The 26,684-nt window shown below is 43.2% G+C and overlaps 17 protein-coding genes and 1 non-coding gene across 18 annotated transcripts; 11 read left to right on the forward strand and 7 right to left on the reverse strand.

The window, feature by feature from the left end:
- Nucleotides 1-103: 103 nt before the first annotated feature.
- LSP1 (lipid-binding protein LSP1) lies at nucleotides 104-1,069 on the reverse strand (the record flags this gene model as incomplete). Its single annotated transcript, XM_037282515.1, has 1 exon — nucleotides 104-1,069. One exon carries the CDS (start codon nucleotides 1,067-1,069, stop codon nucleotides 104-106), a length of 966 nt encoding a protein of 321 aa, XP_037138410.1.
- Nucleotides 1,070-1,345: 276 nt separating this feature from the next.
- On the forward strand, nucleotides 1,346-2,683 carry ULA1 (Ula1p; the record flags this gene model as incomplete). The annotated part of the gene is made up of 1 exon (XM_037282516.1): nucleotides 1,346-2,683. One exon carries the CDS (start codon nucleotides 1,346-1,348, stop codon nucleotides 2,681-2,683), a length of 1,338 nt encoding a protein of 445 aa, XP_037138411.1.
- A 45-nt stretch (nucleotides 2,684-2,728) lies between these two features.
- Nucleotides 2,729-4,540, reverse strand: SPB4 (ATP-dependent RNA helicase SPB4; the record flags this gene model as incomplete). The annotated part of the gene is made up of 1 exon (XM_037282517.1): nucleotides 2,729-4,540. The coding sequence occupies one exon, from the start codon at nucleotides 4,538-4,540 to the stop codon at nucleotides 2,729-2,731; it is 1,812 nt and encodes a 603-aa protein (XP_037138412.1).
- A 389-nt stretch (nucleotides 4,541-4,929) lies between these two features.
- On the forward strand, nucleotides 4,930-6,267 carry DEG1 (pseudouridine synthase DEG1; the record flags this gene model as incomplete). The annotated part of the gene is made up of 1 exon (XM_037282518.1): nucleotides 4,930-6,267. The coding sequence occupies one exon, from the start codon at nucleotides 4,930-4,932 to the stop codon at nucleotides 6,265-6,267; it is 1,338 nt and encodes a 445-aa protein (XP_037138413.1).
- A 596-nt stretch (nucleotides 6,268-6,863) lies between these two features.
- Nucleotides 6,864-7,583, reverse strand: SNF8 (ESCRT-II subunit protein SNF8; the record flags this gene model as incomplete). Its single annotated transcript, XM_037282519.1, has 1 exon — nucleotides 6,864-7,583. One exon carries the CDS (start codon nucleotides 7,581-7,583, stop codon nucleotides 6,864-6,866), a length of 720 nt encoding a protein of 239 aa, XP_037138414.1.
- A 167-nt stretch (nucleotides 7,584-7,750) lies between these two features.
- On the forward strand, nucleotides 7,751-9,016 carry HAT1 (histone acetyltransferase catalytic subunit HAT1; the record flags this gene model as incomplete). Its single annotated transcript, XM_037282520.1, has 1 exon — nucleotides 7,751-9,016. One exon carries the CDS (start codon nucleotides 7,751-7,753, stop codon nucleotides 9,014-9,016), a length of 1,266 nt encoding a protein of 421 aa, XP_037138415.1.
- A 458-nt stretch (nucleotides 9,017-9,474) lies between these two features.
- LOC1 (Loc1p) lies at nucleotides 9,475-10,083 on the forward strand (the record flags this gene model as incomplete). Its single annotated transcript, XM_037282521.1, has 1 exon — nucleotides 9,475-10,083. The coding sequence occupies one exon, from the start codon at nucleotides 9,475-9,477 to the stop codon at nucleotides 10,081-10,083; it is 609 nt and encodes a 202-aa protein (XP_037138416.1).
- A 386-nt stretch (nucleotides 10,084-10,469) lies between these two features.
- On the forward strand, nucleotides 10,470-11,912 carry CIT3 (citrate (Si)-synthase CIT3; the record flags this gene model as incomplete). The annotated part of the gene is made up of 1 exon (XM_037282522.1): nucleotides 10,470-11,912. The coding sequence occupies one exon, from the start codon at nucleotides 10,470-10,472 to the stop codon at nucleotides 11,910-11,912; it is 1,443 nt and encodes a 480-aa protein (XP_037138417.1).
- Nucleotides 11,913-12,357: 445 nt separating this feature from the next.
- PDH1 (putative 2-methylcitrate dehydratase) lies at nucleotides 12,358-13,908 on the forward strand (the record flags this gene model as incomplete). Its single annotated transcript, XM_037282523.1, has 1 exon — nucleotides 12,358-13,908. The coding sequence occupies one exon, from the start codon at nucleotides 12,358-12,360 to the stop codon at nucleotides 13,906-13,908; it is 1,551 nt and encodes a 516-aa protein (XP_037138418.1).
- A 162-nt stretch (nucleotides 13,909-14,070) lies between these two features.
- NIC96 (linker nucleoporin NIC96) lies at nucleotides 14,071-16,629 on the forward strand (the record flags this gene model as incomplete). Its single annotated transcript, XM_037282524.1, has 1 exon — nucleotides 14,071-16,629. One exon carries the CDS (start codon nucleotides 14,071-14,073, stop codon nucleotides 16,627-16,629), a length of 2,559 nt encoding a protein of 852 aa, XP_037138419.1.
- Nucleotides 16,630-16,741: 112 nt separating this feature from the next.
- YPI1 (type 1 protein phosphatase-activating protein YPI1) lies at nucleotides 16,742-17,203 on the reverse strand (the record flags this gene model as incomplete). The annotated part of the gene is made up of 1 exon (XM_037282525.1): nucleotides 16,742-17,203. The coding sequence occupies one exon, from the start codon at nucleotides 17,201-17,203 to the stop codon at nucleotides 16,742-16,744; it is 462 nt and encodes a 153-aa protein (XP_037138420.1).
- Nucleotides 17,204-17,455: 252 nt separating this feature from the next.
- Nucleotides 17,456-18,376, forward strand: RPN11 (proteasome regulatory particle lid subunit RPN11; the record flags this gene model as incomplete). Its single annotated transcript, XM_037282526.1, has 1 exon — nucleotides 17,456-18,376. The coding sequence occupies one exon, from the start codon at nucleotides 17,456-17,458 to the stop codon at nucleotides 18,374-18,376; it is 921 nt and encodes a 306-aa protein (XP_037138421.1).
- Nucleotides 18,377-18,430: 54 nt separating this feature from the next.
- SAD1 (mRNA splicing protein SAD1) lies at nucleotides 18,431-19,828 on the reverse strand (the record flags this gene model as incomplete). Its single annotated transcript, XM_037282527.1, has 1 exon — nucleotides 18,431-19,828. The coding sequence occupies one exon, from the start codon at nucleotides 19,826-19,828 to the stop codon at nucleotides 18,431-18,433; it is 1,398 nt and encodes a 465-aa protein (XP_037138422.1).
- A 220-nt stretch (nucleotides 19,829-20,048) lies between these two features.
- HG536_0B06140 (putative Xaa-Pro dipeptidase) lies at nucleotides 20,049-21,638 on the forward strand (the record flags this gene model as incomplete). Its single annotated transcript, XM_037282528.1, has 1 exon — nucleotides 20,049-21,638. The coding sequence occupies one exon, from the start codon at nucleotides 20,049-20,051 to the stop codon at nucleotides 21,636-21,638; it is 1,590 nt and encodes a 529-aa protein (XP_037138423.1).
- Nucleotides 21,639-21,681: 43 nt separating this feature from the next.
- On the forward strand, nucleotides 21,682-22,221 carry HG536_0B06150 (uncharacterized protein; the record flags this gene model as incomplete). Its single annotated transcript, XM_037282529.1, has 1 exon — nucleotides 21,682-22,221. One exon carries the CDS (start codon nucleotides 21,682-21,684, stop codon nucleotides 22,219-22,221), a length of 540 nt encoding a protein of 179 aa, XP_037138424.1.
- Nucleotides 22,222-22,294: 73 nt separating this feature from the next.
- HG536_0B06160 (uncharacterized protein) lies at nucleotides 22,295-22,843 on the forward strand (the record flags this gene model as incomplete). Its single annotated transcript, XM_037282530.1, has 1 exon — nucleotides 22,295-22,843. One exon carries the CDS (start codon nucleotides 22,295-22,297, stop codon nucleotides 22,841-22,843), a length of 549 nt encoding a protein of 182 aa, XP_037138425.1.
- A 1,254-nt stretch (nucleotides 22,844-24,097) lies between these two features.
- Nucleotides 24,098-24,192, reverse strand: HG536_0Btrna2F. Its single transcript has 2 exons — nucleotides 24,155-24,192; nucleotides 24,098-24,134 (listed from the first exon to the last, which is right to left on the reverse strand). It is a non-coding gene; the product is annotated as a tRNA-Phe (tRNA).
- A 291-nt stretch (nucleotides 24,193-24,483) lies between these two features.
- HG536_0B06170 (uncharacterized protein) lies at nucleotides 24,484-26,670 on the reverse strand (the record flags this gene model as incomplete). Its single annotated transcript, XM_037282531.1, has 1 exon — nucleotides 24,484-26,670. The coding sequence occupies one exon, from the start codon at nucleotides 26,668-26,670 to the stop codon at nucleotides 24,484-24,486; it is 2,187 nt and encodes a 728-aa protein (XP_037138426.1).
- Between the last annotated feature and the right edge of the window lie 14 nt (nucleotides 26,671-26,684).

A 26,684-nucleotide genomic window follows, 5' to 3' on the forward strand; every position in this document is an offset into this window, starting at 1 on the left:
AAGGATATTAAAGATGAAGTAAATAATACAAAATTAATGTTTGGGTAAAAACGACAAAAGAAAGTGTTCGGGTGCTTTTCAAGAAAGCTGGGGAAGAAAAGTTTTAAACAGCCGCTGAGTGTTCGCCATCTGGTCCAGCAACATCTTCGTGGTCACTGGCCAATTGATCACCGCCACCAATCTCTTCTTGCTCTTCTGCTTCCTCTTCCACTTCCTCTTCTTCATAGACGTCTTCAGCAGTCTGGTGGAAAGATAGAGTTGGTTTCACAGCCGCGATATCCAGGGTCCATGACTCCAATGCTGCTTCAGCGTCCATGATAATCTGCCTGGAAGCATCGTAACCATCGTAAGCTGGTCTTGTCTCACCGGGAGTCACTGGAGAATCGTCCAACAGTTCTAACAAGGCCTTACCATAACCTGCAATCAAAGCGAACTTCTCCGCCAATTCTCTGATTGAATCAAATTGATAGTTGAATGCTGCCTTCATCTTCTCTCTAGTGATGTTTGAAAGCTGAGCTTCAGCAACCAAAGATTCAGCCTCGGCACGGACCAATTCCTGCTCCAGGACCGGAATTTTTGTGGACTGAGGATCCTTATACTTCAAATGCGCAATCTCTTCGGTGATCTTCTCCTTACGATCTCTGGAAGGCTGCACGGAAGCCTCGATGTTTCTAATAGACTTCAAAGTGACACGGTACTGATCGTACTTGTCGATAAACTGATCTTGCAGCTCACCCAATTCATAGATCAAGACACCTAGTTTATCGGTGACATCGGATACGTCGTCATCGTTGTCAGCTCCCCACAAGGACAACTGTCTGGCGGCTGCACGACGCTCGTTGGCCACTACTTCCATCGATCTCAACACTCCCTTCTCAGTAGTAACCAATTGAGACAATTTCCTGGCCAATTCCGGACCAAAGTTACCAGCAGCATTCTTTCTGAACGAAGTAGCAATTGAAGCCTTACCGAAAAACTTCGACTTCGTAGTCGATGGTGGTGGAGGTGGTGAAGCCAATTGAGAGGCAGTTGGAGCTCTAGAGCTTCTCAAGGAATATGTTCTGTGCATCTTAAACCGATTATTATTCTTCTAGCCTTGCGAAAACTGCTCAATGCCAATAGGAATCTTTTCGAGACACCTGAAAAGCGGCTTGCTTTTATACTTTTTCTGCCAAAGGGCCTTGTGCCCCCTGTTTTTCCTCTTTGCCGCCTTTTGCTCTGCACAGAACATTTTTTTATCGGTAGGGCTGTTAACTACTTTCATCTAGAATCAGACAAAGCGACCAGGCGGGATAGAAAGCGGTCTCATTATGTAGTTGGCCGCTGGTTGAAGCTAGAGGGTGCCATGTTGAGCCGGTTTGACAGACAGGTTAGAATCTGGGGAGCTCCAGCTCAGACTTATTTGGAGCGAGCACATGTTTGCCTGGTTGCGAAGAGTTTCCATGATGCATTGCTGCAGGAAATATTGAAAAGCTTGGCATTGACAGGTATAGGTGAAATCACATTACTGCTGGAAGATCCGGAGAGCGCGAAGGATCTGTACAGCGCTGATGCCAGTTCTTTCTTTGCTGTAAATGAAACACTTTTGGGCGAGAAGCTTGTTACCGATATTTCAAGTTGGAAATGCTTGGACGAACCGCTTTGTGTTTACACAATTATCGTAGCCGTCAATCTAGAGCGCAATGAGGAACTGGATTGGCTCGTCAGGCGCCGGGAACCCTTGGTTGTTGCGTCCGCCAAGGACTTTTCAGGACATGTTGAACTGTGCTTGAAGGAAGGACACTTTGTGATCGATAGCCTTCCTGGGTATTCCATCCCTGACGTACGTATATGCGATGCTTGGCCTGAGCTGAGAGAATTTTACGAGTCGTTCGATCTTGCCCAGTGGTTGAGTTCTGGCCGTTTATCAGAGATTCCGTATCCTGTCATTCTCTACCATATGGTTAAAGACGTAGCTAAGAAAGATCTCGTGAATACGAGCTCAAAGTACGTGAGGAGCAAGATTGAAGAGCAATTTCCAAACAATCTTGACGATCTCAATATCATTGAGGCGAAGAGATTTGCCCATTTAGCGATCCGAAGTTTCGACCATTGCGGCCGCATGGTAAAGTTTCTGCTTAACGTGGGACCTGAATTATCTAGGAACCAGTGGTTCGATCCATTGAATCATGAGACTGCTTATTTCCTGAAGTGTTTGAGACAATACTATTATCGATACGAGAGCCTGCCCATATCTGGTTATTTACCAGACATGGAATCCAGCACGGAGCTTTATGGTCGCTTGAAATGTTTGTATCGGAACAAACATAGCGAAGATATCCGGTGCTTCAACGATATAATGTCAGAAGAGGGAGGACAACCGTCTCTCCCCTCTGGTGCGGAGGATGTTTTCATAAGAAAGTTAAGGTATCTGGAATTTTGCCCCGCCAAGCCAGTAATTTATCAAATACCGAACACAGGACGCCGTCCGCGTCCATTACCGAGTGTATTAAGTCGATATACGGAAAAAGCAAATGAGCCCGGAGGCCAGAATGAAGCTATTACTTTTCACACAAGTTGTTTCATTGGCGGAGTAGCATCTCAGGAGATTATAAAGCTTATAACGCACCAGCATGTGCCAATAAGTGAGCAATATCGCTACGAACAACAGGATAAGTGGCGGAGTAGCATCTCAGGAGATTAAGGATCTGCCGGCTTGTAAATAATTCAGCTATACTTTACTCGTAAATTATAGGTCATCAAAGCTTCCTTGCAGCTCATTTGTGCTCTTCATTTGTTTTCTCTTTCTGCTTAACACTTCATCCTTCCAATCTTTAGAGAGTTCGCTGTTTTCTCTCTCTTCTTCTCGGGCTATTTGTTCCTCAATCGCTTTTCGCTTCAGGGTCATATTGGCTTTTCTTTCTGCCTTTGCTTCCTTGCTCTGGCTCTTGTTCGACCAGGCCATGTTCTTTTTCTTAAGCTCGAATTTCAATTTTTTCTTATCATTGATCTTCTCTATATTCTTCAACTCCTCCAGTCTCGCTCTTTCGCGCTTCTTGTCCTTGTATGCGTAACGGTCCATATCTATTGGCGGTTGAACAATCCACCCGTCTTTAATGTCGACATCTTGGAAATATCTTGTTATTTCAGGCATGCGCGGTAAACGAAAGAGGCCGTACATCCTAGCAACACCCACATAGTCAAGTGACTGCAATCTGAATATTGAGCTAGCCGAGTGATTCGAGTAATACCTGATGAACGCTACGTAAGATCTGACGCTGAGATCAAATCTGGCTCTGTCCTCGAGAATCCAGCCTTTGAACACATCGTAGAAATCACCCTCAAGAGAAAAATCTTCTGACTTTATTTCAATGCTCTTCAGATGGATGTCTTTGACCTTCAGGAATGGAATAAAGTCTTCCTCTCTGCCTTCGTTCAAAAATGTTACCGCCTTTCCAGTTCGATTCGCTCTGCCTGTCCTTCCAGCTCTGTGCAAAAATACGCTAGTATCTGTTGGAGGGTCAAGTTGTATAACCAGATCAACGTCTTGAATGTCAATACCCCTAGCTGCCACGTCTGTGGTTAAAAGAACCGCTTGGCTTGGAGTCTCAGTGAAAGTATCTAAAGTCTTTGTTCTTGAAGCCGTTTGCAATTTACCATACAAAGAGAAGATTTGCAAATCCTGCTCTACAACCTTTTTCTCTTTCTGCAAATACTGAAGAAATGAGTAAAAAAGTGTCACTGACATGCACGTCGGAAAATACACTAGGCATTTCCTAAATTTGTAATGGTTGAAAATGCTTATAAGGTTTTGCAACTTCTGCTCAGGACGCACAACCGTATAATACAGTCCAAGGGAAGTCGGACCTCTTCTTTCAGAATTAACAGAAACCTTAACAGGGTTTCGAAGGCCTGTCTTGAAAATTTGTTGGCCCGCTTCACTTATAGTAGCTGAGAATAAGCCGGTCCTTCTTTGCTTGGGTAGAGTCCTGAGGATACTCTCTGTGTCCTTGAAGAAATCAGCATCCAGTAGTCTGTCAGCTTCATCCAAAACAACCATACTACATGATGAGGTCTTGACCGCCGGTGCTTGCAGAAACTCCAACACCCTGCCTGGAGTCCCAACTAGAAGCTGTGGTCTATCCCGAAGAAAATCTGCGACATTATCTCTCACTGTCTTTTGGGCTGTACCAATAAGAAGTTGAGACTTCACTGGGGGCATATCATCAGGATAATGCGCTAAAAACGAGTTGATAACCGACTGTATTTGGTTCGACAATTCTCGAGTCGGTGTAATGACAAGTGAGTGGAAATGGCCTTTCTTGAAGCTGGCAGAATTAGCTCCTTCAGAGATAATTTTCTCCAGAAGTGGGATAACAAAAGCGATTGTCTTACCAGACCCTGTTACTGATTCAACGACAACATCCTTATTTCTCGCGAACAGCGGTATAGTTGAGGCCTGAACTGCGGTCATGGCTTGGAAGCCCATTACCTCTATAGCAGTCTGAATCCATGGCTGTAGTGGATAATCAAGACTATCCCACGATAAAGACTCCACCATGTTCCTTAAATGAGAATTGAAGCCTACCTGCTTTATCTATGGATATTGTGGTTTATCGTTATTCATCAAATAAAGCGATGAGATGATCTTTCAAGATTATATGATTCTTGTCTTCGAGAAGGAAAAAAAAAAAAAAGGAAGACTGCCTTCATACGATATCTATACAAGCAATAGCCTGCTGAAGGCGGGCATGAGTCGTGGCATTGTTATTGATGAGACCTGGATCTTAAACCTCTCGAATAACAGGCCTCTTATTTATCGAGTTTAGTTCGTTGCGTCAAGTGTCTAGATTTTCAACGTAATGTGAAATTTGTCATGTCAATTGTAGATTGACAAAAATAACGGAAAGCGATGAGGTCGGAAATCGATTGCATTTCTCAAGGTAAGTGATGTTTCTATGGAAAAAAGCTGTGAAAGTCTTGAGAGTAGGCTCTTTCAGAGGTTCTAACAAGTCAGTAATGGAGGATAAATACGCAGATTGGAGCAAGGAACAACTGATTGAGAGACTTCTGGAGCTGGAAACCAGCGAGCCTGCAGGTGGACAGAAGCCATCACCGTCTGCTTCTACTTTACCAAACAAGGTAAAACCGCCTAAAAAAGCCAAAGCATCGAGAAAGTTTGACTTTTCTAAATATGATAGAAGGTTCATCGCATTGAAGTTTGCATATCTTGGTTGGAACTATAATGGCCTAGCAATTCAAAAAGAACCTACCCCGCAGCCGACAATTGAAGGAGTCATAATCGAAGCATTGAATAAATGTAAATTGGTGCCTTCAACCGAGCCGCAGACTTTTCATTTTAGTAGATGTGGAAGAACTGATAAAGGTGTCAGCGCTATGAATCAGGTAATCTCTTTATATGTCAGGTCGAATCTGAATCCGGAAGAACAGCTAGACCCCCAAAATGATCCCAGAGAGATTCCATACGTTAACATACTAAACCAATTACTGCCGGATGACATTCGCATCTCGGCTGTCTGTTTGAGACCTCCCAAAGGGTTCGATGCGAGATTTAGCTGCCAGTACCGCCATTACCGGTATTTGTTCCACAAAGAGGGCTTGGATATTCAGAGAATGGGTGAGGCTGCTTCTTTATTTCTTGGAGAACATGATTTCCGCAATTTTTGCAAATTAGATGGCTCGAAACAGATTACAAACTACAGGAGGACTATCATGAGTGCCAAAATCCTTCCGATCTCAGATGATTTCTACTGTTTTGACCTAATTGGCTCAGCTTTCTTGTGGCATCAGGTTCGCTGCATGATGGCAAATCTATTTCTGGTGGGGCAAAATTTAGAAGAAGTTTCGTTGATTTCTGATATGCTGGATGTGGAGAAAACGCCTCGTAAGCCAATATATGATATGGCTAGTGAAGTTCCATTAATTCTATATGACTGTAAGTTTCCAAATATGGAGTGGATAGAGACTAACCTGGATGATTATAAGGCAATCAAGTACGGAAAAGCCATCGGCGCTTTGACACTGGGCTATCAGCTGAAGGCAGAGATTGCTCAAATATTCAAGGAAGTCCTGCCCTCATCAAGTGCTAACCTAGCTGGCAAAACCACAATAAACTTGGGTAACGGAAAAGGCAAAGTTATCACGAAGTATGAAAAGATGTCTCGAAGAAACGTGATGGAAGCACCTGAAACAGTGAATGAGAAATTCAAGCAACGTAAAAGATTCAAGAATGAAGCTAAGAGAACAGATGCTGTAAGCAGCTCATGAGCACTACTCTTCTTCGTTCCTGGAGTCTTAGCTTCAAGTCTTCTGCAAGATAAGCGCCTTTATGCAGTTCTTCGTCTCGGGGAAGAAAAAAGCGCTTTCATCATTAACCAAATTTGCATATGGCACACAAGCAAAAAAGCCGCCATAGTAAGTGGGAACTCGTCAGACTGTCGTTCGCGACTGAGATCGTCAAACAGAACGAGAGCTTGACAGGTATCTGACCGACACGTTTTTCTCTATGTAATATCCAGAGAAGGTCATTTCAAGGGTACCCATCTTGAGTCGTTTCTCATGGTTCACTTTGCCGTAGCCAATATGATAGCCATGTTCAAATTCGTCAGCAAGATGTTGAGCGCCAGAATCTGTGCCATGAAAGGTAACTTCCATGCTTATCATTGACGTCAAAGATCAATTGGTTGCCTTTTTTTTAGATCACAAACTACACTTGATATAAATATTTTATTCCCTCCATCCAATACATAATCACCATAGACTCCTTGTTGGAATATTGCAACCTTGTACTTATTAGTGACGAAAACCCAGCGGTCCCCGCAAATAAGAGACAAGAGTTGGAGCTCACTTTCGTCGTTCAGACTCTAAGTTGCATGCCACTTTTTCGTAGCAATCCAAGATGGATCCCAATAGAGAACCTCAGCATCTGCTTGGTCGTCCACCCAAAGAAGGCCGTTTGCCACCATCTCATCGAGAACTGCTTTGCTTCTGACGGCTTTCCAATTCAAGTTCGCTTTCAGTAACGAAATACTGGCGTAACCCAAGATTGAGCATATTTCCAGAATTTTCGTTTGATCACCCGTCAGCTCGTTTGGAACACTTCTCAAGTATTTTTTACCTCTTATCTCAAATAGCTCGAAACCACCATCCAAACTCTTCAGCATTTCAGTTGACTTTCCCAAGTCTGCTGCTGTCACATTAAGGCCCTTGAAAAAGCCTTCCTCCAATTCATTAAAGGAAATGATTCCGCCATTCATATCCTTGGTTTCTCTGCAGATTTCGATGATCCTCACGCATATCTCGTAGTAGAAGTCATTCAAATTGAACAGATGTTCATCCTTATCGAACAAACTAAGGGGGTCAATACCCAATGGCGCACACATTCGCAACAACTTCGACCTGAACTCAGGATTGGCTCTAATCTCACGGTTATGCTTTCTAGCAAATTTTACCAACCTTTCCTGAAAGACTGTCAACTGGTCCTCGAGCTCAGCCGACTGTCTTTCCAGCACAGCAGTACCGACCCCTTCAAATTTTTCCTTCCTTTGCTGGTCATCGAAGGCCGCTAATCCAAACCGACTCATGTAATCTCCTTAATACTGCTACGACCTGAAATGTGAATCAATGCAATGCCGGTCATTCACATAGCGGACGGCTTTATGCCTTTAGCTACAACTACATAACCAGTTTTATGTTTTGATCCCTTCAGCTAACTTAGGAGGATCGAGTAGACGTAGTTTTTCCGTGGATTATGATCTTTAATCCAATCATCGGGTCAAACAAGTATCCATATATGAAAATAACGATGATGAATGCCAATGCTGTAGTGGCAGGATCCAACGACACCATGTCAATCGCAGATTTTCAGCCCGCAATATGGACTAGTTCATCTAATAGTGCCTTGAAAATATCATTAGTAAGCGATAATGCTATCCAATTCTCACCTGTTTTCACATATCCAATTTACGGCGATTCCGAGCAGATATATGGCTATCAAGATCTGGTAATCCACCTAGCGTTTGATTCAGTCACGTTCAAGCCGTTTGTGAACGTGAAGTATAGCGCAAAACTCGATGAAGGACGTGACGATGTGGAGGGAAGGCTTCTAAGCTTCTTACCTAAGGATGATGTTGTCTTGAAGGACGAGGCCAAATGGGTTGACTGCTTTCAAAAAGAACAGGAAACCTACAAATTGCCGCCTCAAGATTGTTTAATTGATGAATATCTTCTGGATGGAGAGGCTTTCGCTGTATATCGGACCAAAGTAACAGATCCTTCTACCAAAGAGCTGCACCGTCGGATCCAAATATTCTCACTTTTGTTCATCGAAGCGGCATCATACATCGATCAAGATGATCCCAATTGGGAGATTTTTTGGTTGTTTAGCAAGGACCACAAGCAGTGCATTGGTTATGTGACTACATACAAGTTGTGGCATTACACAGGATCAGCCAGTTTTGATCAACCAGAAAATATAAAGTACCGAGCACGGATTTCTCAGTTCATCATTTTGCCTCCGTACCAAGGCAAAGGCCATGGATCACATTTATACGAGGCACTGTTTTCTCATTGGATTAAGGACGACAGCGTAACAGAAGTTACGGTCGAAGACCCTAATGAGAACTTCGATGACCTTCGGGACCGTAAGGATTTACAGCGCCTGTATGAAAATCGTTTTTTCAATCAAGTGGCTAAAGATGGCGAAGTTTCTCAGGAGTGGATTGAAAGTAATCGGATGAGATACAAAATAGAAAAACGGCAGTTCAACCGTTTAGTAGAGATGATTATGATGCATAATAATTCCCCTCAATTTCGGTTGCAGGTAAAGAGACGCCTTTATATCAAAAACTATGACAGCCTGATAGATATGCCTGAGTCAGAGCGTAAGGATGCCCTTCAAAAGTCCTTTTTGCTACTAGCAGACGACTACAAGCGAATCGTTGCCAAATGCAAATTTAGCAAGCGAGCAACTGAATCTGATAACCAGAACCCTTGCGCGAAGAAAATCAAAGGCTGAGCCGAATGTCTGGTTGTGTGTAATGTATATTAGAAGATCAGCTTCAATAAGATAAAATGCCAGATAAACAATTGCAAGCTCTTAGTTGTCCACGTTAAAAAAAACAAAAAATGTTTCTGAAAAATGAATTCTTAAAATTAATATTAAAATTACTCAAATATTTGTAAATAAATTTATTCAAAATAATAAAGATAAAAGTAATCAGATTCGTGAACTCTTGGTAGTCTTATGTTTAAGTTTTCCGAACATATTTTCTAAAGTACGGTTGCATATTTTTGTTTTTCTCCCACTTTGTCGAGGACCAGCATTTGTGATGGAGAAAAAAAAAAACTATATGAAAAACTTTCATTCATTAGAAGATTCAGCCATTTCGCCATGCGAGAAAGATGCTAACGACATAGACCTCTTTAAGTGTCATTGGGCAAGTGATTTTAGGTCTTTGAGCATATTTGAGTTCAATGTCTCCGCCAAAGAAAGCCAAGAGCCAAAATCAAAGAAGGGAAGTAAGACCCGAAGTCTTCCAAGATTCGGAAGCCAGAAATCAGTTGGCCGACGTACCAAAGTTAACAGAGAAATCGAGTGTTAGAAAATCTAGTAGGAATGCCGTCAGAAAAGAACAAGCAAGGGTTAGACTTTATGGGAAAAAGAAGGGCAAGACTTATGATGAAAAGGACCTAAGTTTGCCTACATTGAACAGAGCGATTGTTCCGGGCGTGAATATCAAGAAGGGCAAGAAAGGAAAGAAGTTTATCGACGACCATGATGCTGTAAAGTTGAATCGACTCATCAAGACTATCGGTGATAAATTCGATGACATCGACGAAAGCAAGCTGGAGAAAAGCAGAAGGTTGGAAGAGATTAGGGAGCTTAAGAGGCAGGAAATGGAGAGAAAGGAGGCTGACAAAAGGGAAGTTTTAGAGGATAAGAAGAAAGAAATAAAGCGGAAGGCATCCATTGCGAGAACTATGCGTAGAAAACAAAAGCGAGAGAATGGTAGGATTTCACAACCTGAGCATTCTGGCCTTAGCGAAAAGAGTAAGCCGAAAAAAAGAGTGACCTTCGCTTAATCTGGCTGCTTATGCTAGATTCCTACGGCTCTGATTGATATCGGGTTTTTAAGTGTCATTCGCGGTTGCCCCATCTCATCGCTAATGTGACCTCGGGCCGCGACAGAAAAACTCCGATCAAAGGGAACAGACGTACCAAGCTATCGTGAGTTGTAACAAGTAGTCATTCAACCGTCACATTTACATAGAGTCTGCAGTACGTTTGTAACATAGGAAATGTGGAGAACGGATTCAATCAAGGCGGTCAACTCCAACCGACTTCGAAATTGTTCCAGCAACTCTGAATTGTCGGTATTTTACGTATTTAAGACACAGAGCGTTCTCCTTAGACTTCATGCACAAGGCAGACTGCCCTGTGTTTTGTCATTTAGTGTTAGGTCAGCATAATGTCATTATCAAAAGTTCCTGCTGCTTCCAGAGGTATTCATGTTTCTGTTCGAAGGCAAAGCAGCCTGCGATCCGATCTGAAAGCAGCGTTGAAGGAGTTGATTCCTCAGAAAAGGCAGGATATGTTGAAGATCAAGCAGAAATGTAGTGATATGAAAGTCGGCGACATCACTGTTGGCTCTTTAATTGGTGGTATGAGAGGTAATTGCTCGATGTTTTGGCAAGGTACTTCTTTGGATTCCCAAGAAGGAATCAGATTTCAAGGCAAAAACATAAAAGAATGTCAAGCTTGTTTACCATCAGATCCCACGAGCTGCGATCCATCTGACAATTTTCTCCCCGAATCCATGCTATGGCTGTTGATGACAGGCAATGTACCCACAAAACAACAGGCCTCAAACTTATCCAGCGAGCTGGCATACAGAGGAGCTCATTTGCCTGATTATACGATTAAGATCATGAGGAATTTACCACAAGACATGCATCCTATGACCCAGCTGGCCATCGGCCTAGCCTCCATGAATAAGAGTTCACGGTTTGCCCGTAAATACGAGCAAGGGTCGCTAGGCAAAAACGATTACTGGGAATACACGTTAGACGACGCTTTGCAAGTAATTGCCTCCTTACCTAAGCTAACCGGATTGATATACAGTAATATTGTGAGTAACGGTGAACCGTTGGGCCAGTATAATGAGAACCGCGATTGGAGTTACAACATCTGTTCCCTCTTAGGAATGACTACGGGCGATTCCATCAATAGGCACGATCTGACGGAACAGCAAGCCAAAGATTTCGTTAATCTGATGAGATTGTACACCGGCATACATGTGGATCATGAGGGCGGCAATGTCTCCGCCCATACGACGCATCTCGTTGGGAGCGCTTTAGGAGATCCTTTCCTTAGCTATTCATCCGGCATAATGGGCCTAGCAGGTCCCTTACACGGTCTGGCAGCCCAAGAAGTAGTCAAGTTCTTGATTGAAATGAACTCCAAGCTTTCTCCGGAAATGCCAAAAAGTGAAATAGAGGATTATCTATGGAAACTCCTAAATTCCAAAAGGGTTGTGCCAGGCTATGGTCATGCAGTGCTAAGAAAAGCAGATCCCCGTTTTACGGCAATGCTTGACTTTGTGAAAGCGAGACCGGAGGAGTTTAAAACAGATAGAAACGTTGCACTGATGCAAAAGCTTTCAGAGATCGCTCCCAAGGTACTTATCGAGCATGGCAAGACTAAGAATCCGTATCCGAATGTCGATTCTGCCTCTGGGATATTGTTTTATCACTATGGAATTAAGGAACTGCTTTTCTTGACAGTAATATTTGGCTGTTCAAGATCAATGGGACCCATGACTCAGCTGGTTTGGGATCGTATTTATGGGCTTCCTATTGAGCGACCTAAGAGTCTCGACATGGACAGCTTGAAGGCTCTATGCCATTTATGATATCTATTTGCTTGTATCCTTCGCTCTATAAATCTTTGAATATTCGGCCAGTCAACGATCGCTAGCTGTCCCGGGCTGAGCCCGCTGGCTCACCGAACAATTGAAAGTTCGAGAGTCAAAGAACATTGTCGTGAGGCTTCTAGTATATTACCTGACCGATATCGCAGCCATTGCCGAACGGCTTATCGATCGGCTGGTATGCGTCGGACTGCGAAATTCCCCCGCAGTATTTTGATTTTAACTTGCGTGACGGGTAGATTACAGACGGCGCACTGGTCACAACAAGCTTGATGACCAGCAAATGGCCCAGATAACCTATTACTTCAAACGCTTCAAGATATCTCGGAGCTCGGAGCTTTATTTTTTGGATGACTATATATAGATAGCTACAGGCTTCTGGGATCGGCCAACATTTACTGAAGGTCAATTCGCTACACAATCTGCTATGAATCAAGAGCCTGTGAAAATGGCATCCGGAATGATGAGAAAAACTCTCTTAACACGATTACCGAGTTCGAGAAACTATGCCACTTCATCAAATGAGAGACCGCAACCGGATGCGTTACTAAGAAATATTACTTCATACATACACAGGACCTCGATAAACTCTCCGACTGCTTTCCATACAGCGAAGCTTTGCTTTCTAGACACATTAGGATGTGGATTAGCTGCTTTGAAGTATGACCAGGCCTGCAAGATTATCAAACCGATTGTTCCCGGAATGATTATTCCTAATGGTACGAAGATCTTAGGCACAAATTTGCAATTAGACCCTGTCAAAGGTGCGTTTGCAATTGGAACATTAATCCGTTGGCTAGACTTTAACGACTGTTGGCTGGCAGCGGAGTGGGGACATCCGTCCGATAATCTGGGCGGTATTTTAGCTGTTGCTGACTATTTGTCAAGATTGGCAAGGGCAACGAAGGGACAGGAAGGTAACATTTTTCTTGTGAAAGACGTATTGGAAGGCATGATTAAAGCTCATGAAATTCAGGGCATTATCGCTCTCGAAAACTCCTTCAATAAAGTAGGTTTGGATCACGTTGTACTCGTTAAGGTTGCGACCACAGCTGTCGTATCCAAGATGCTTGATCTGAGCGAAGATCAAACTATCGATGCGATCTCTCAAGCCTTTGTTGATGGTCAATCTCTCAGGACATACAGACATGCGCCTAACACGGGTTCAAGGAAATCGTGGGCTGCAGGAGATGCTGCATCTAGAGCGGTTAATATCGCTTATCTAGTGAAGAATGCAGACGTCGGTGGCATACCCTCAGTACTCACAGCTAAAACGTGGGGGTTCTATGATGTACTATTCAAGGGACAGCCTTTCACCTTTAATCAAAGAAAGCAGCTTGGTTCGTACGTTATGGAAAACATTCTCTTCAAAATCTCATTCCCGGCAGAATTTCACGCCCAGACCGCCGTTGAGGCCGCCATGGAAGCTCACAAGGTGCTGAAGGAAATGGGGAAGTCTTATGAGGACATCAAATTGGTTAGAATAAGGACGCAAGAAGCTGCTATGAGAATCATCGATAAAAGTGGCCCGCTGTACAACTATGCCGATAGGGACCATTGTATTCAGTATATGATAGCTATACCTCTCATATTCGGCCGTCTAAATGCCGATGACTACACTGATGAAGTAGCAAGAAATGCAGCTATTGATGCGCTGAGAGATAAAATGTACTGCCAGAGAGATGAACAGTTTACTATTGATTACCATGACCCTCAAAAGAGGTCTATCGGAAACGCACTGCTAATCGAACTCAATGATGGAACTGTACTCGATGAATTCGTTGTGGAATATCCGGTTGGGCACAGGTTCCGTCGGGCAGAAGGTGTGCCGCTTTTGATGGACAAGTTCCAGAAGCACGTAGAAGGGCATTTTGAGGAATCCCCGGAAAAGGCCCAAAAGATCTTACGGATCAGCAAAAATCCAGAGTTTCTAGAGATGCCAATTGATGAGTACATGGATTTATTTCATATTACGTAGCTTATAGCTTTTCCCAGATCAAAACTAGTTTTACCAATAGGTTTTATTTGCGGGTAACTTCACGCGTATACTAAAAATTTGACAGGATTCAAAAGATACGAAAACGAGCTGTTCACGACTATTAACAGGTAAATAGACCGTACCCAGTAGCGCAACCACAGAATGAGCTCAGGTATTCAGACTGGGCAATTGAACACGAGTCAGTTCGAAACACATGCAAGTACTGCCAAAATCTTGAACGAATTGCTCGAAACATCGAAGAAGATCCCCACCTCGTCGGAACTGGGATCTATTCAGTTGAGCGTGAATGAGATTAGAAGAAGGGCCCATGAACTGCGGGAAAAGCAACCTGTAGAGCAGGATCATACAAAGGCCCACTACCTGCTCGCGGGAAGCGGATTCGCTTTCGAAGATGTTGAGTCGTCGTTGAAACAGCTACGTTCAAAGCAGTTGATTGAGCAGACCATTCCCAACAGGCAGGTGGAGGGCGAGGTGGAGACCTATTTGCGAGTTAAGAAGGAGGAGAACATTTTGTCATCGATAGAACACTTATTGTCGTCGGCGGCGAGAGATTTCGACAACTTTGTCAACCAAAAGTTGAACTCAGATTGGATTCAGAGGAAGGATGAGGTGAGAGAGAACTTTGGAATTCTCGTACAGAATAAGGCCAAGTTAGGTGATTTTAACGTGGCTCCCTTTAATCCTGAAATCCCCACTTGGGGAAACAGAAAATCAAGTATCCTCAACAGTGGTAGAACCAGTTTGAATGTCAATGAGAACTACATGGTCAGGGAGAAGTTCGAAAGTTACGCTAAGGTCATTCACAGATTTAACAATGCAAGACAAGCCGGCCGACCATTTCCATTGACGAAGGAACTTCTTGATATCATGCATACCTCGGGAGATTCTAAAAATCAACAACTGCTAGAAAGCTGGAAAATCTTGGAGGAGTTGAAAGGTCATAGAGATGTGGTGTCAACTGCAAAGGTGCATTTACAAACGCAGTTTTTCGATTATGCGGATAAGCTCTATCAAAAAAATCTGAACGAGGGACTGCCCACAAATATTAATAAAATAAAGTCATTCATCCAGTCCAAGCTCAGAAACACAAATGGCACGTGGAAGGTAGGAAATTTGACCATCGTCAACGGTGTGCCAATTTGGGCGCTCATATTCTACTTGCTGAGGGCGGGTTTGAGGAACGAAGCATTGGAGGTGGCAGTGACAAACAAGGCTAGTTTCAAAAAAGTTGAGCAGTCATTTTTGACTTACCTAAAAGCGTACATCTCATCAAAAGACAATACCCTTCCTGCTGAATTTTCGGCCAAGCTGCATACCGAGTATACCCAGCATATTAAGAGTTCGCTAGATGGCGACCCCTACAGACTAGCTGTCTACAAAATCATCGGTAGGTGTGACCTAACAAGGAAAAGCATCCCTTCTGTAACTCTTAGCGTCGAGGATTGGCTATGGATGCATTTTACGCTGATCAAAGATCAAGTGTCGGACGATGATCCCGTTTATGAGCAGTACACGTTGGAAGATTTTCAGAATATCATCCTTTCTTATGGCCCAGGTAAATTCTCGAATCACTACCTCCAGATTCTGATAATGAGTGGACTGTACGAGAATGCGGTTCAGCACGCATACTCTATCAGCGAGATTGATGCTGTTCACATAGCAATTGGCTTGGCTAATGCTAACCTACTATCAATCTCAAGCGAGCAAAGAGTAAACGAACTAAAGGAGAAGGATAAGCTGAACTTCTCATTATCACCTGACAATAATCGCACTGTCGATTTTGCTCGGCTATTAGGTAATTATACCAAATCGTTCAGATTCTCTGATCCCAGAATTGCTGCCGAGTATTTGATTTTGATTGCCTTGCCTGGCACTGCAGAACAAATTGAGCTTTGTCATGAAGCTTTGATGGAGCTGATCCTGGAGACGAAAGAATTTACAATATTGCTCGGTAAAATTAACAGAGACGGTACTAGGATTCCAGGGATAATTGAGGAGCGACTACCGTTACTATTTTTGAGGAATGAGGAGGAATTCCTACGCAAAATTACAGAGAATGCTGCTCGGAGAGCAGATGAGGATGGTAGGTTGCATGATTCGCTCCTTCTGTATCAATTGTCCGAGGAGTACGACATCGTTATGACAATTGTCAATTCAATGTTAAGTGACCTGTTGAGTAACACCGATTTGGAGCAACCGCTAGTAACAGAAGATGACAACAATGAAATAAACCCTATTCTAATAGCAAAAAAGCTGCTTTCAATTTATATGGAAAACCTCGAGATATCTAAGAAAGTCCACAGCAAAAACAAAGAGATGTGCATTCTTTTCTTGAAGCTGGCAGATGCAAGGAAAACCTTTCACGCTCGTCAATGGCAAAACGCTCTGACACAAATTGAAGAAGTGGATATCTTACCATTTTCAGATGAGACATCTGCGCGGAGGAAAGCCCAGGAGTTTTCTGCTTTGAATGAGCAACTCATTAGAATCATTCCCAATCTGCTCATCATGACCATGAGCTGCATCCATCACCTTGTCGCTGATTTGAATAAGAGTGACTATCATTCAATCTCCAAAACGCAACAAATAGCCGCGCTAAAGAATGTATCGAGAAACTGCATGATGTACGCTGGTATGATCCAGTACAAGATGCCTAGGGAGACTTATAGTACGCTGATTAAACTGGATGTCGGTATATGAGGAGAATAGTGCTAAACAGAAAACGATTAAATAGTATTACCAAATACGATGATATCGAAAATTCAAGACCTTTTCCCCAACTTCTCCCGCCGATCAGACCGCTAATTTGACTTCAATGTTTACATTTGCTTCTATCATGCGTGTAATCTGGTTGTATCTCATAAGCGTTAGGACTTTTAGGCCTATTTTGTTTCAGTGTCCTATGGCGTCTTTCCACTCTTCTTTGCCTCCTCTCTGCTGGGTCCAAATCCTTCTCAGACTCGGACTCAGATGAGGATGAAGAAGATGATGAAGACGAACTATGACAGTCCGAATCTGGTTCATCGTCATCGAACTCTTGCTGAGGATGAAATATACAACATATCTTAGTTTTCTTCTTGTTCATATGCTCATTGTCTATAACACCTGACTCCCATCTAACGCTGGGTCTCTGATGCGTTTCTGGCGCACTTGAGCCCGTCTGCGTGTTCGACCTTTCTTCTCCTCGGAGTTGTAACAGTGGCCTGACTTCCTCGACAGTAATGGTCTGCGACCCTTCCAGTTGTTGGTTCCTGTTGCTGCATGCGCTTACCATTGTATGACAAACATTTAATGAGGAAGAGAACCAGCTTCTTGCAAGATCATGTTAATCGTTACTCATTAAAGGCTGTCTTGAATCAATAGGCTGCCTAGCAGGAGATTACGTCTCAGGTGACACCAACCTACTAAGAAATCTAGCATATGAGGTGGCAAAAGTTCGAGCAATAAGGACTTCATCAAACAGAATAATTGAGCTCAATACATTGTTGAGGATATCTGAGTGCCTAATCATTAGAAATTGCCAATCATGGAGAGGTTACAAAGACTTATGATGAACAGCAAAGCCGGTATGGTTGACGCCAACCGTGATGACACGAAGGAAACAGTATACATTTCATCAATAGCGTTGCTGAAGATGCTAAAGCATGGCAGAGCAGGTGTGCCGATGGAGGTGATGGGTTTGATGTTGGGTGAATTTGTGGATGACTATACTGTGAATGTTGTGGATGTATTTGCTATGCCGCAGTCTGGTACCGGCGTTTCTGTGGAGGCAGTCGATGATGTTTTCCAGGCTAAGATGATGGATATGCTAAAGCAAACAGGAAGAGATCAAATGGTTGTAGGATGGTACCATTCTCACCCAGGCTTTGGTTGTTGGTTGTCATCCGTGGATGTCAATACCCAAAAATCCTTTGAGCAGCTTAATAATAGGGCTGTAGCGGTAGTTGTGGATCCAATTCAATCTGTGAAGGGTAAAGTCGTCATTGATGCTTTCAGATTGATTGATACCGGGGCTTTGATAAATAACCAGGAGCCCAGACAAACAACATCCAACGCTGGACTTCTGAACAAGGCCAATATTCAAGCATTGATACATGGATTAAACAGACACTACTATTCTCTAAACATAGATTATCGCAAGACCCCGACTGAAACAAATATGCTTATGAACCTCCACAAAGAGCAATGGCAATCAGGGTTGAAAATGTATGACTACAAGGAGAAAGAGCATGAGAATTTGGAAGCTACTCAAAAATTAGTCAAAATTGCTGAGCAATACTCCAAGAGGGTCGAAGAGGAAAAGGAATTTAGCGAGAAGGAGCTGAAAACGCGTTATGTAGGCAAGCAAGACCCTAAGAAACACCTAGCTGAAACGTCTGATGCGGTCCTCGAGAACAACATTGTATCTCTGCTAACGGCAAGTGTAAATTCCGTGGCGATTAAATAGAACGAGCACATATCAGACTTGACTATGTAAACGATATAATAATGCATGAATTCTTCAGGATGCCTTCCGTTCCCATATCTGAATATAGGTTTCATTCAGGAACAAAAGTTCTTTTTCTTTTTTCCTGGCATTAGTGCCATCAAGTTCCAGCCACTCATCAGCTTTGTCGTTGTACAATTGGATCATCCATCTGCTTTCTTCGTCTTTTTCAGCTCCAGTTGAGGGCTTTACACTTGTGTGTATAATGTTCGCCATTAGCTCGTATCGATGACTTTCGATCTCCATAGTTAAAGGGAACTCTACTATTGTTTGATTTCTGTTCTTCACCGGCTGTTGAGTTTTTGGATCGAACCTATCAAAATGCAGTATCAGATACTCGGGGAATTTTCTCAGTCGGTACTTCAAGATATGATGTGACATTTGCTTCTCAGTCTGCCCATCAAACTCGCTCATGAGCTCTTCCAGTCGCACCTGCGGCAAATCGTTAACATTTAATCCTGTCTTGAAGAGTGGTTTCGGCGGCAGATCAAGTGTCAACATCCAGAACGGTAGCGATTTATCGACAGCGGAGTCTTCTTCTTGCACAAATTCTTTTACGTTTTGAGCCTGGTCATATATCGTTTTGATCATCGTCTTGGTTATCAAGACTATACCTCGACAATGGGCCTCAGTCAACTCTTTCAAAGTCGAAGAATATTTGGACATGCAATCGAAAAGCCATAATAGACACCTCCTCGGATCATTCATCTGATGTGCCGCTTTGTTATCATTAACTAACGCAAACGACACAAACTCTTCCGCCGAGACATGAGGTTTAAAGAGTTTCACTGACCACAGCTTTCGTACTATGACACTGAGCCTTCGTATGAACTGGCTCTCTCTATCAACATCCGATAGTAGGAGGTAGTCCCTTATTGGCGTGACATGCGCGATTGCCAACAGCACGACATTGATGGCCCTGTCTTTGTCATTCATTCCGACAAATCCATTTGTATACTGGTTGTTATTTAGATCGACGCATCTCTTCGGAAACTGAGCGATCTCTGACTCGGTAAAAGTTGGTCTGATGCCGTACCGCAGTGAATTGAGAAGCTGAATTGTCCCATTGTCTTGTATCTCAGTTCCCTCTGGTAGAAGATAAAATTTCAGAGTGTTGAAGTTCACGTAGACATGATGGCCATCATTGACAGAATGTAAAAAAGCAGGTGTATTGGCTCGACGACCGTGTAAATATTTGCCACAAACCAGGCAGCAATACACGTTGAGATTAGAAAGCGTTACGCTACAGGTCTTTTCAAAATCGAAATCTAGTTTTTTCTTGTCAATAGTCTCCAGGAAGGCATACGATGGCGCATTAAATTTGACTTTCTTATCGTTGGTATCCTCTTCAAAGCTGTGCCTTCGTCTTCTGCTTGACTCCATATCTAGTTCCTCACTTGCACGATGCCGCATTAACCAGTCAAGTACATCAAACGGTCTTATAGTGCTACGCTTTTTTACAATAACATACGGCGTCCTTTGATCGCGCCTCGAGTAAAAGGGGTGTTGGGTTCGAGGGATCAAATAACATATAACTGAATCATCCAACCTGGAAGTTCCAGCAGATTTGCAATACGCTATTCATTTCTAGACATCTTAAGAGGGCAAAGGAAGACATTTGTGACAATAACCAATGCATATTGGCCTCACGGTGACTCTTATCTTGTGCTGTGCTCTCTCGCTGTACTCTTTTGGAAAACGAAGACGTCGCTCTGGCTACCTGCTGAATAAGAAGGTTGGGTTCAGCCATATTGACAAGAAAATGGCCGCAGAAAGAAAGGTTGCTGATGGTAACGAGATTCCTAAGGTCCTTGAAGGGCATAAGTATCCTGCAAAAGCACATAATTTAAAGGTCAAGGAGCATTTGCTGACACGGAATCAAAAATGGCCCGCGAAATCTACTGCAATATTTATTGCTGGCGAGGAATTGGAGGGTGTCAAATATTGTGACATTTCGAAAGAATTTAGACAAAACCGCTACTTCTATTACCTTTCAGGCGTGAATCTGCCCGGTTGCGCAATACTCTTTAACTTTTCTACCGAAAAATTGACTCTCTTCTTACCAAACGTGGATTGGGATGATGTCATATGGAGTGGCATGCCCATCAGTCTCGAAGAAGCAGCGAAAGAATTTGACGTTGATGAGGTGCATTATACTGACAAACTAGAAGAGATCTTTGGCAGGGAGCTTGAAGGATTCACAGTTTTAACAACAGACCTGGATAACGTTCATAGTCAGGAAATTTCACAAATACTAACACCCTCTGAGGAGGACTTGTTCCATGCCCTGGATGAGTCTAGGTTGATCAAAGACTGGTACGAAATAGAGACAATCAGAAAAGCTTGTGAGATCTCCGATAACAGCCACTTAGCAGTTATGCGAGCATTGCCCATAGAACTCAGCGAAATCCAGATTCAAGCAGAGTTTTCTTACCATGCTACTCGGCAAGGGGCTCGTGCTTTGGGTTACGACCCAATTTGCTGCTCCGGCCCTGCTTGTGGAACGTTACATTACGTGAAAAACTCTGAGAAGCTGGCTGGCAAGTCGTCTGTTCTCATTGATGCCGGGGCTGAATGGAGAAACTACACTAGCGATGTCACAAGGTGCTTTCCCATTTCAGGTAAATTCACAAGGGAGCATAGGGAGATATACGAAACAGTCCGTGACATGCAGAACCAAGTTATGAAGAAGATCAAACCCGGTGCTCATTGGGAATCTTTGCACATACTCTCTCACAAGATTTTGATCAGGAACTTGTTGAAACTTGGAATATTCAAGAAGCGGTTCTCAGAAGAGGAAATCCTCCAAAGGCGAGCATCATGTGCCTTTTATCCACATGGTCTCGGACACCTCATGGGACTTGATGTACATGATGTTGGTGGAAAACCCAATTACGAAGATCCTGATCCATATTTTCGGTATCTCAGGTTACGGAGACCACTTCAAGAAAACATGGTGGTTACAAATGAACCAGGCTGCTATTTCAATGAATTTCTAATCAATGAATTTCTGAATAAATACCCTGAACGAGCAGAGGTGGTTGATTCAGAAGTCCTCAAGAAGTACATGTATATCGGCGGTGTTCGCATTGAGGATGATATACTTGTCACAAGAGATGGTTGCCAAAATTTGAATAAGATTACAAGTGATCCTGATGAGATTGAAAGAATCGTAAGTGAAGGACTTTCAAAGGCTGCTTCTCAGTTTCATATTGTCATATAGCAAACAAGGTCTAGAGGACGGAATATTCATAATTGATATCATCATGACGGCATTTAACTCAGAGAAGGAGGAAGGAGGTAGTTTCGATATATCACAGGAAATCATAAAGTCCTCATATGAAGGCGAGATAGATCCTCGAGCATATCTTTCCAGAAGGTCCAGTGAGCACAGACTTCCTCCGATTGAAATGCCAGGATATTCACCATATCCATTGCCAATGTGGTTCCCACAATATGACCCCACCCATCCTGATGCTAGCATGGGATTCATACCAGATCAGATGATGTATGGGGGGTATTATATTTCTCCTTTTGCAGGGTACAATAATTTCCAGCTTGACCGGTTCAGCAATTCATCCTCAGCGTCGGTGAAATCAAATAGTTCACCAACTCGGTCGTCACTGAAGTCAGACGATGTCTCTGACACAACCAGTACGAAATCGCAGACGAAAAATGAGCAGATTTTCCCACCAGAACCGCTGACAGATGTCAGAGAATTTCCTGAGTGGATGAAGAAGTTTGCTTCTTTCTTGGAACAATACGGCCTAAAGGATATTGTCCCCGATAAACTGGTGTCAGGGTGAGAAAGCCTTCCGCATACGAAGCTAGATGGATTGAAACCTTTTCAAGAGGAGCGTACCAAAGGATAATTATCCTATGTGGTTTACACAAGGCCTAGAGAGGGGCCTGCCCGTCATTGGTATGATCATGGTTGCATTTGAGCACCCGGACGAGCAAGAAGATGGTTACGAAATCATGCTTCAACTCACAAAGTACTCATATGAAGGCGAAATGGATCCCTCAGTGTATCTCGCAAAAGTTGAAGGAGCACTATGTTTGCAGATGGATCAAGGTTCCGAATTTGCTAACAAAACTATTAAGTTTTTCCGTGAAAAAGGGATAGTCACTGATTACACTACGGTGGGTGACTCCCGCAGCGATGTGGTAGCTGAGCGCGCCAAACTGTTGTTGCTAAATGACTGCCGAACGCTCCTTGACTCGGCTAACTTATCGGAGGATTTATTGTTCTATGCCGTAAAATTCGCAACAATGATAAGCAATTCGGTAGTGTCATCGAGTATTGGCGATTTACCAAGATACAAGCCAGTATTAACAGGCCTTGATGCGGACACTATCCTACCTTCGGCCAGACGGTCATCGTCCACAAGCCGAACATGGACAGTAAGCTGCATGACAGGGGTGTGAAAGGTTATGCTCTATGTCCATCCTCTACGTCGTTCGGATACCTTATATATGTCCCTGGCTCCAATCAAGGCGTGATTGATACTAAACATTATAGAGTCATAGGTGCTAATGTGGAGTTACGGGAAATGATGTGCGATTGCCGACCTTATCATCAACGAAGCGGAAAGCCGAATCAACAGTCACCATCAGAGTTACCTTCAAAAACAAGCGAGGATACTCCTACTTCAAGCCCCGAAACAAGTGACGATTTTTCCGATGCTGACCCTACTGAAGATTCTCATTCCGAATCTGACTGATATCCATCTGATGCCGCTTGGATGGGCAGACTACCTCACCGATCAAGCGCACAGTTATAAGTTAATCGGAGAGTTGAAACGGAGAAGAGACGATTCAGAAGGAAGCGGAGACCGCATTGTACCAATAGCCAGAATTAGCCTCCACCTTCGAAGCAGAGAGTCCATTGCACGAAGGTCGCATGCTCATATCCAAAGAAGGCTTAGTTATGGCTGAAGACGACGAATTTGACAGGGAGCTACTATGGACGCAAAAAGTCATAGGACTGGCATCCTAGGTCGCCCAGAAATACTGATAGGAACTTTATGTTAATGTATTAGCACAGCATACGCTGTTTCCCTCCAAACAAGTGAGACAGTTAACCCACCAGCTTGTTCACTTCCTATGAAACACCCGAGGAAACCAACTCATAAACATAAAAATAATGAAAGAAATGTTTTGTCAGCGATTACGGATGCATCGTTTGCCAGACAGCCAGGATTCAAATCAGAAGGTGGATATCTGGCAAGACTGGATGGCATTAGGATCTAGCAGGATATAGTTATCGTGTACTTCATCAACGGAAGCAGAAATATACGGGATAACGGGATCGATTCCTATCCTAAGAAATCTGCAAGAATTAGTGCAGACAATTTTGAGCCAGGAGTCATATTTATAATCGATAGTCAGCCGACTAGCGCCGATGAAATCGGATGATGACAAGAAGTTCCGGAACAAATTCTTCGAAGCTAGAAGCCGGAGACTCCGAGACGAAGTAGAAGACATGTACCTAAAAATTCAATGAGTTCCGAATTTACGATAAATAATGTGGTATATCAACGAGGATTTCCTGAACCCTGTTCATTCAGACTATAATGAATGCTGATCTAAAGTGTTCTAATTCTCAACATTAGCGCCGCGATTGTTCCAGTGCAGCTCTCAACGCGTTTTAAAAATTAGGAAAAAATTTAAAAAAATAAATGCGAATTCTGTGGATCGAACACAGGACCTCCAGATTACTTTTTGACCGAAGTTAATTCTTCAGTCTGGCGCTCTCCCAACTGAGCTAAATCCGCTTCTGATGGATTTGAGTTGTAAACCATGTTACCATATTGGCAGTATTGGATCACTTTTATCCTTCTAATCATTAGCTAAAGAACTCGAAATCTCGCGAAATAATATGAATATCATATTCAGAGTACAAATAATGTTGATAGACACCTTGCATTTTAGCACCCGAAACCAGTCAGCACTCAAGATGTCCAGTGATAAATAAACCACATGTAGCTAATGGCAGAAAGAGGATTGAAAACCCTCTAACTCCTTTTTGATGGTCATTCCCTGGCTGTGCAGACCTTGAGTACATTCTAGACCAGGTTAGAATTAAATAGTGTTGTTGATAGTAAGCTCTCTTGATCATTTGAAATTTCAGTGTTTAAAAGCTCAAACTCATCCATCGTTTGCAGAGTATCCTGTATAGTTGCGAAATACGGCGAAGACCTCGTCGTTTTATTGGTCTCTGGCTCGCCCGACGCAGCAGCCCCCTTAAATGAAACTCTCTCGACGTAGTCGATTATACCTGATGCCTTTAATCGCGATCTAACAGCCTGATCGAGTGGGACCCTTGCTAGAAAGATTCTCACGCATCTTCTTTTATAGGCGGTTACAATCTCGAGCATAATTTGTGCCGCTGAGGAATCCATGAAAGTCATGCCATGTAAGTCAAAAACCACGTACTTGATGCTTTCTTTCGCCCTGGTACCCCTAGCACCTGGATGCACTTTAGCTGATTTAAATCTTTCCAATCGGCTTAATCTTTCTTTCAAATCCTCCATATTGGCGAAAGTCAATGGTTCGGGGATTTTGACAACCAGACAACCCTCCAACTCCTCCAAATCGGGAAAAGCTTCACGTTCATCAGTGCGTGCGCTTGTGAAATACTCATCTGAATTGATGAACTGATCTGTCCTCTCAATTCTTGCCAAAATTTGTATTCTCGATTTCGCTGAATGCTTTATGATTCTGATCACAGAATATCCGCAACCTATGCATACTCCCACTTCGAGTGAGTAGATGAAAGTAGCCAGGATAGTTAGAGCAAACACTATAAGCTCATCGTAGCCGCGGCTTCTGATATGAAAGCGCAGCTCAGCAGGAGCTTCCTCTAAAAGGCTGACACCCACAATTGTCGTGACCACAGACAGGATACAAACCGGGATATATCGAATAAGTGAGAGAGAAAACTTCATTGTTAAAAGAACAATAAACCCCATGCAGGCACCTGACACAACCGTTTGAGCACCTGAAAACGCATTGATTTTCGATCTCCCATATCCACCGAAAGAGGGTAGAGCTCCGACAAAAGAAGAGAGCATATTCATACTTCCTAATGCAACTAACTCACGGTTGGAAGAAATTTGTAAGTCATAAGAAGACCCTAATGATTTGGACGCAGTTGTGGACTCAAAAAAACCCAAAATGGCCACCACCAGTCCTTCACTCAGCAAATTTCTCGCCAATTCGCGATTTGATTTGGAAAAAGGGTTGTAAATTCTGTTCAAGCCCTCCGTATTAAAATCTCCCACAATGCTAATATTATATTTGTGCTTAAATTCGTAATTGCGAGACAGGATTATTGTAGTTATGATCAGTATCAAGATTTCGGGAACAAAAACAGGCCATCTCTTCTTTGTCATCAGTCTTTTCTTCACATATCTAATAGTAATGAGGATCAAAAAGCATACAAGACTCAATATAGCGGTTGGCTTGTGGTAATTTTTCGGCGCGTACTTTAGTATGAACGAGATCTTCTGGAGTGGTGTATCGTAGTGACCATCGGCGTCTTCCAGCGCCTTATGTAATTTCAGCTCCGTTATCAAGGAGTTGATAATCATGACAAGCCCCACAGAACTTATAAAACCTCTCAACAAGGCTCTGCTCAACACATTACCAAGGAATCCGAAACGGCAGACTCCGAAAACAAAAAGGATGGTACCACTGATAAAAGTTATCAAAACAGTTATACCCATTTTGTCAATTTCAGGATTGTGAGAACAAAGATTGTCCACCGCCTGTCCCACAACCAGTGAAATCGCACTTTCGGGACCAACAATCATCTGAGGTACTGAACCAAAGATGGCGTAAACGAATGGCGTGAACGCTAAAGAGTACAATCCGCACAAGGGTTCGACATGGGCTAGTGAAGTGGCATAAGATAAAGCCAAAGGCATCTGAAAGGATGCTAGCGTTATCCCAGCAATCAGATCTCCCCAGAATTTCGACAGACTATACTCGGGAATCCAGGAGAAGCAGGGCAAATAATAGGGCAGGACATCTCGAAAAGAGGGTCTCGACTCGATAACATTTGGATCCAATCTTCTCGAGTTGATTCTAGAACCATTCGAGAGCAGGGAGTCTCGCTGAATGAGCCTGCCACCGCAGGGAGATTTCACATTTGAGCGACTGTTCGAATTTATCGCCGTATAGTTGCTACCCGAGGTTGCTTGAGGCTGTAGTCTCTCAAAACCCAACAGAGGATCAGCCTGTGATGACATAGGTAGGAACACAG

The sequence above is a fragment of the Torulaspora globosa genome, chromosome 2 (genome assembly GCF_014133895.1).
Source record: "Torulaspora globosa chromosome 2, complete sequence".
Taxonomy (NCBI): domain Eukaryota; kingdom Fungi; phylum Ascomycota; class Saccharomycetes; order Saccharomycetales; family Saccharomycetaceae; genus Torulaspora; species Torulaspora globosa.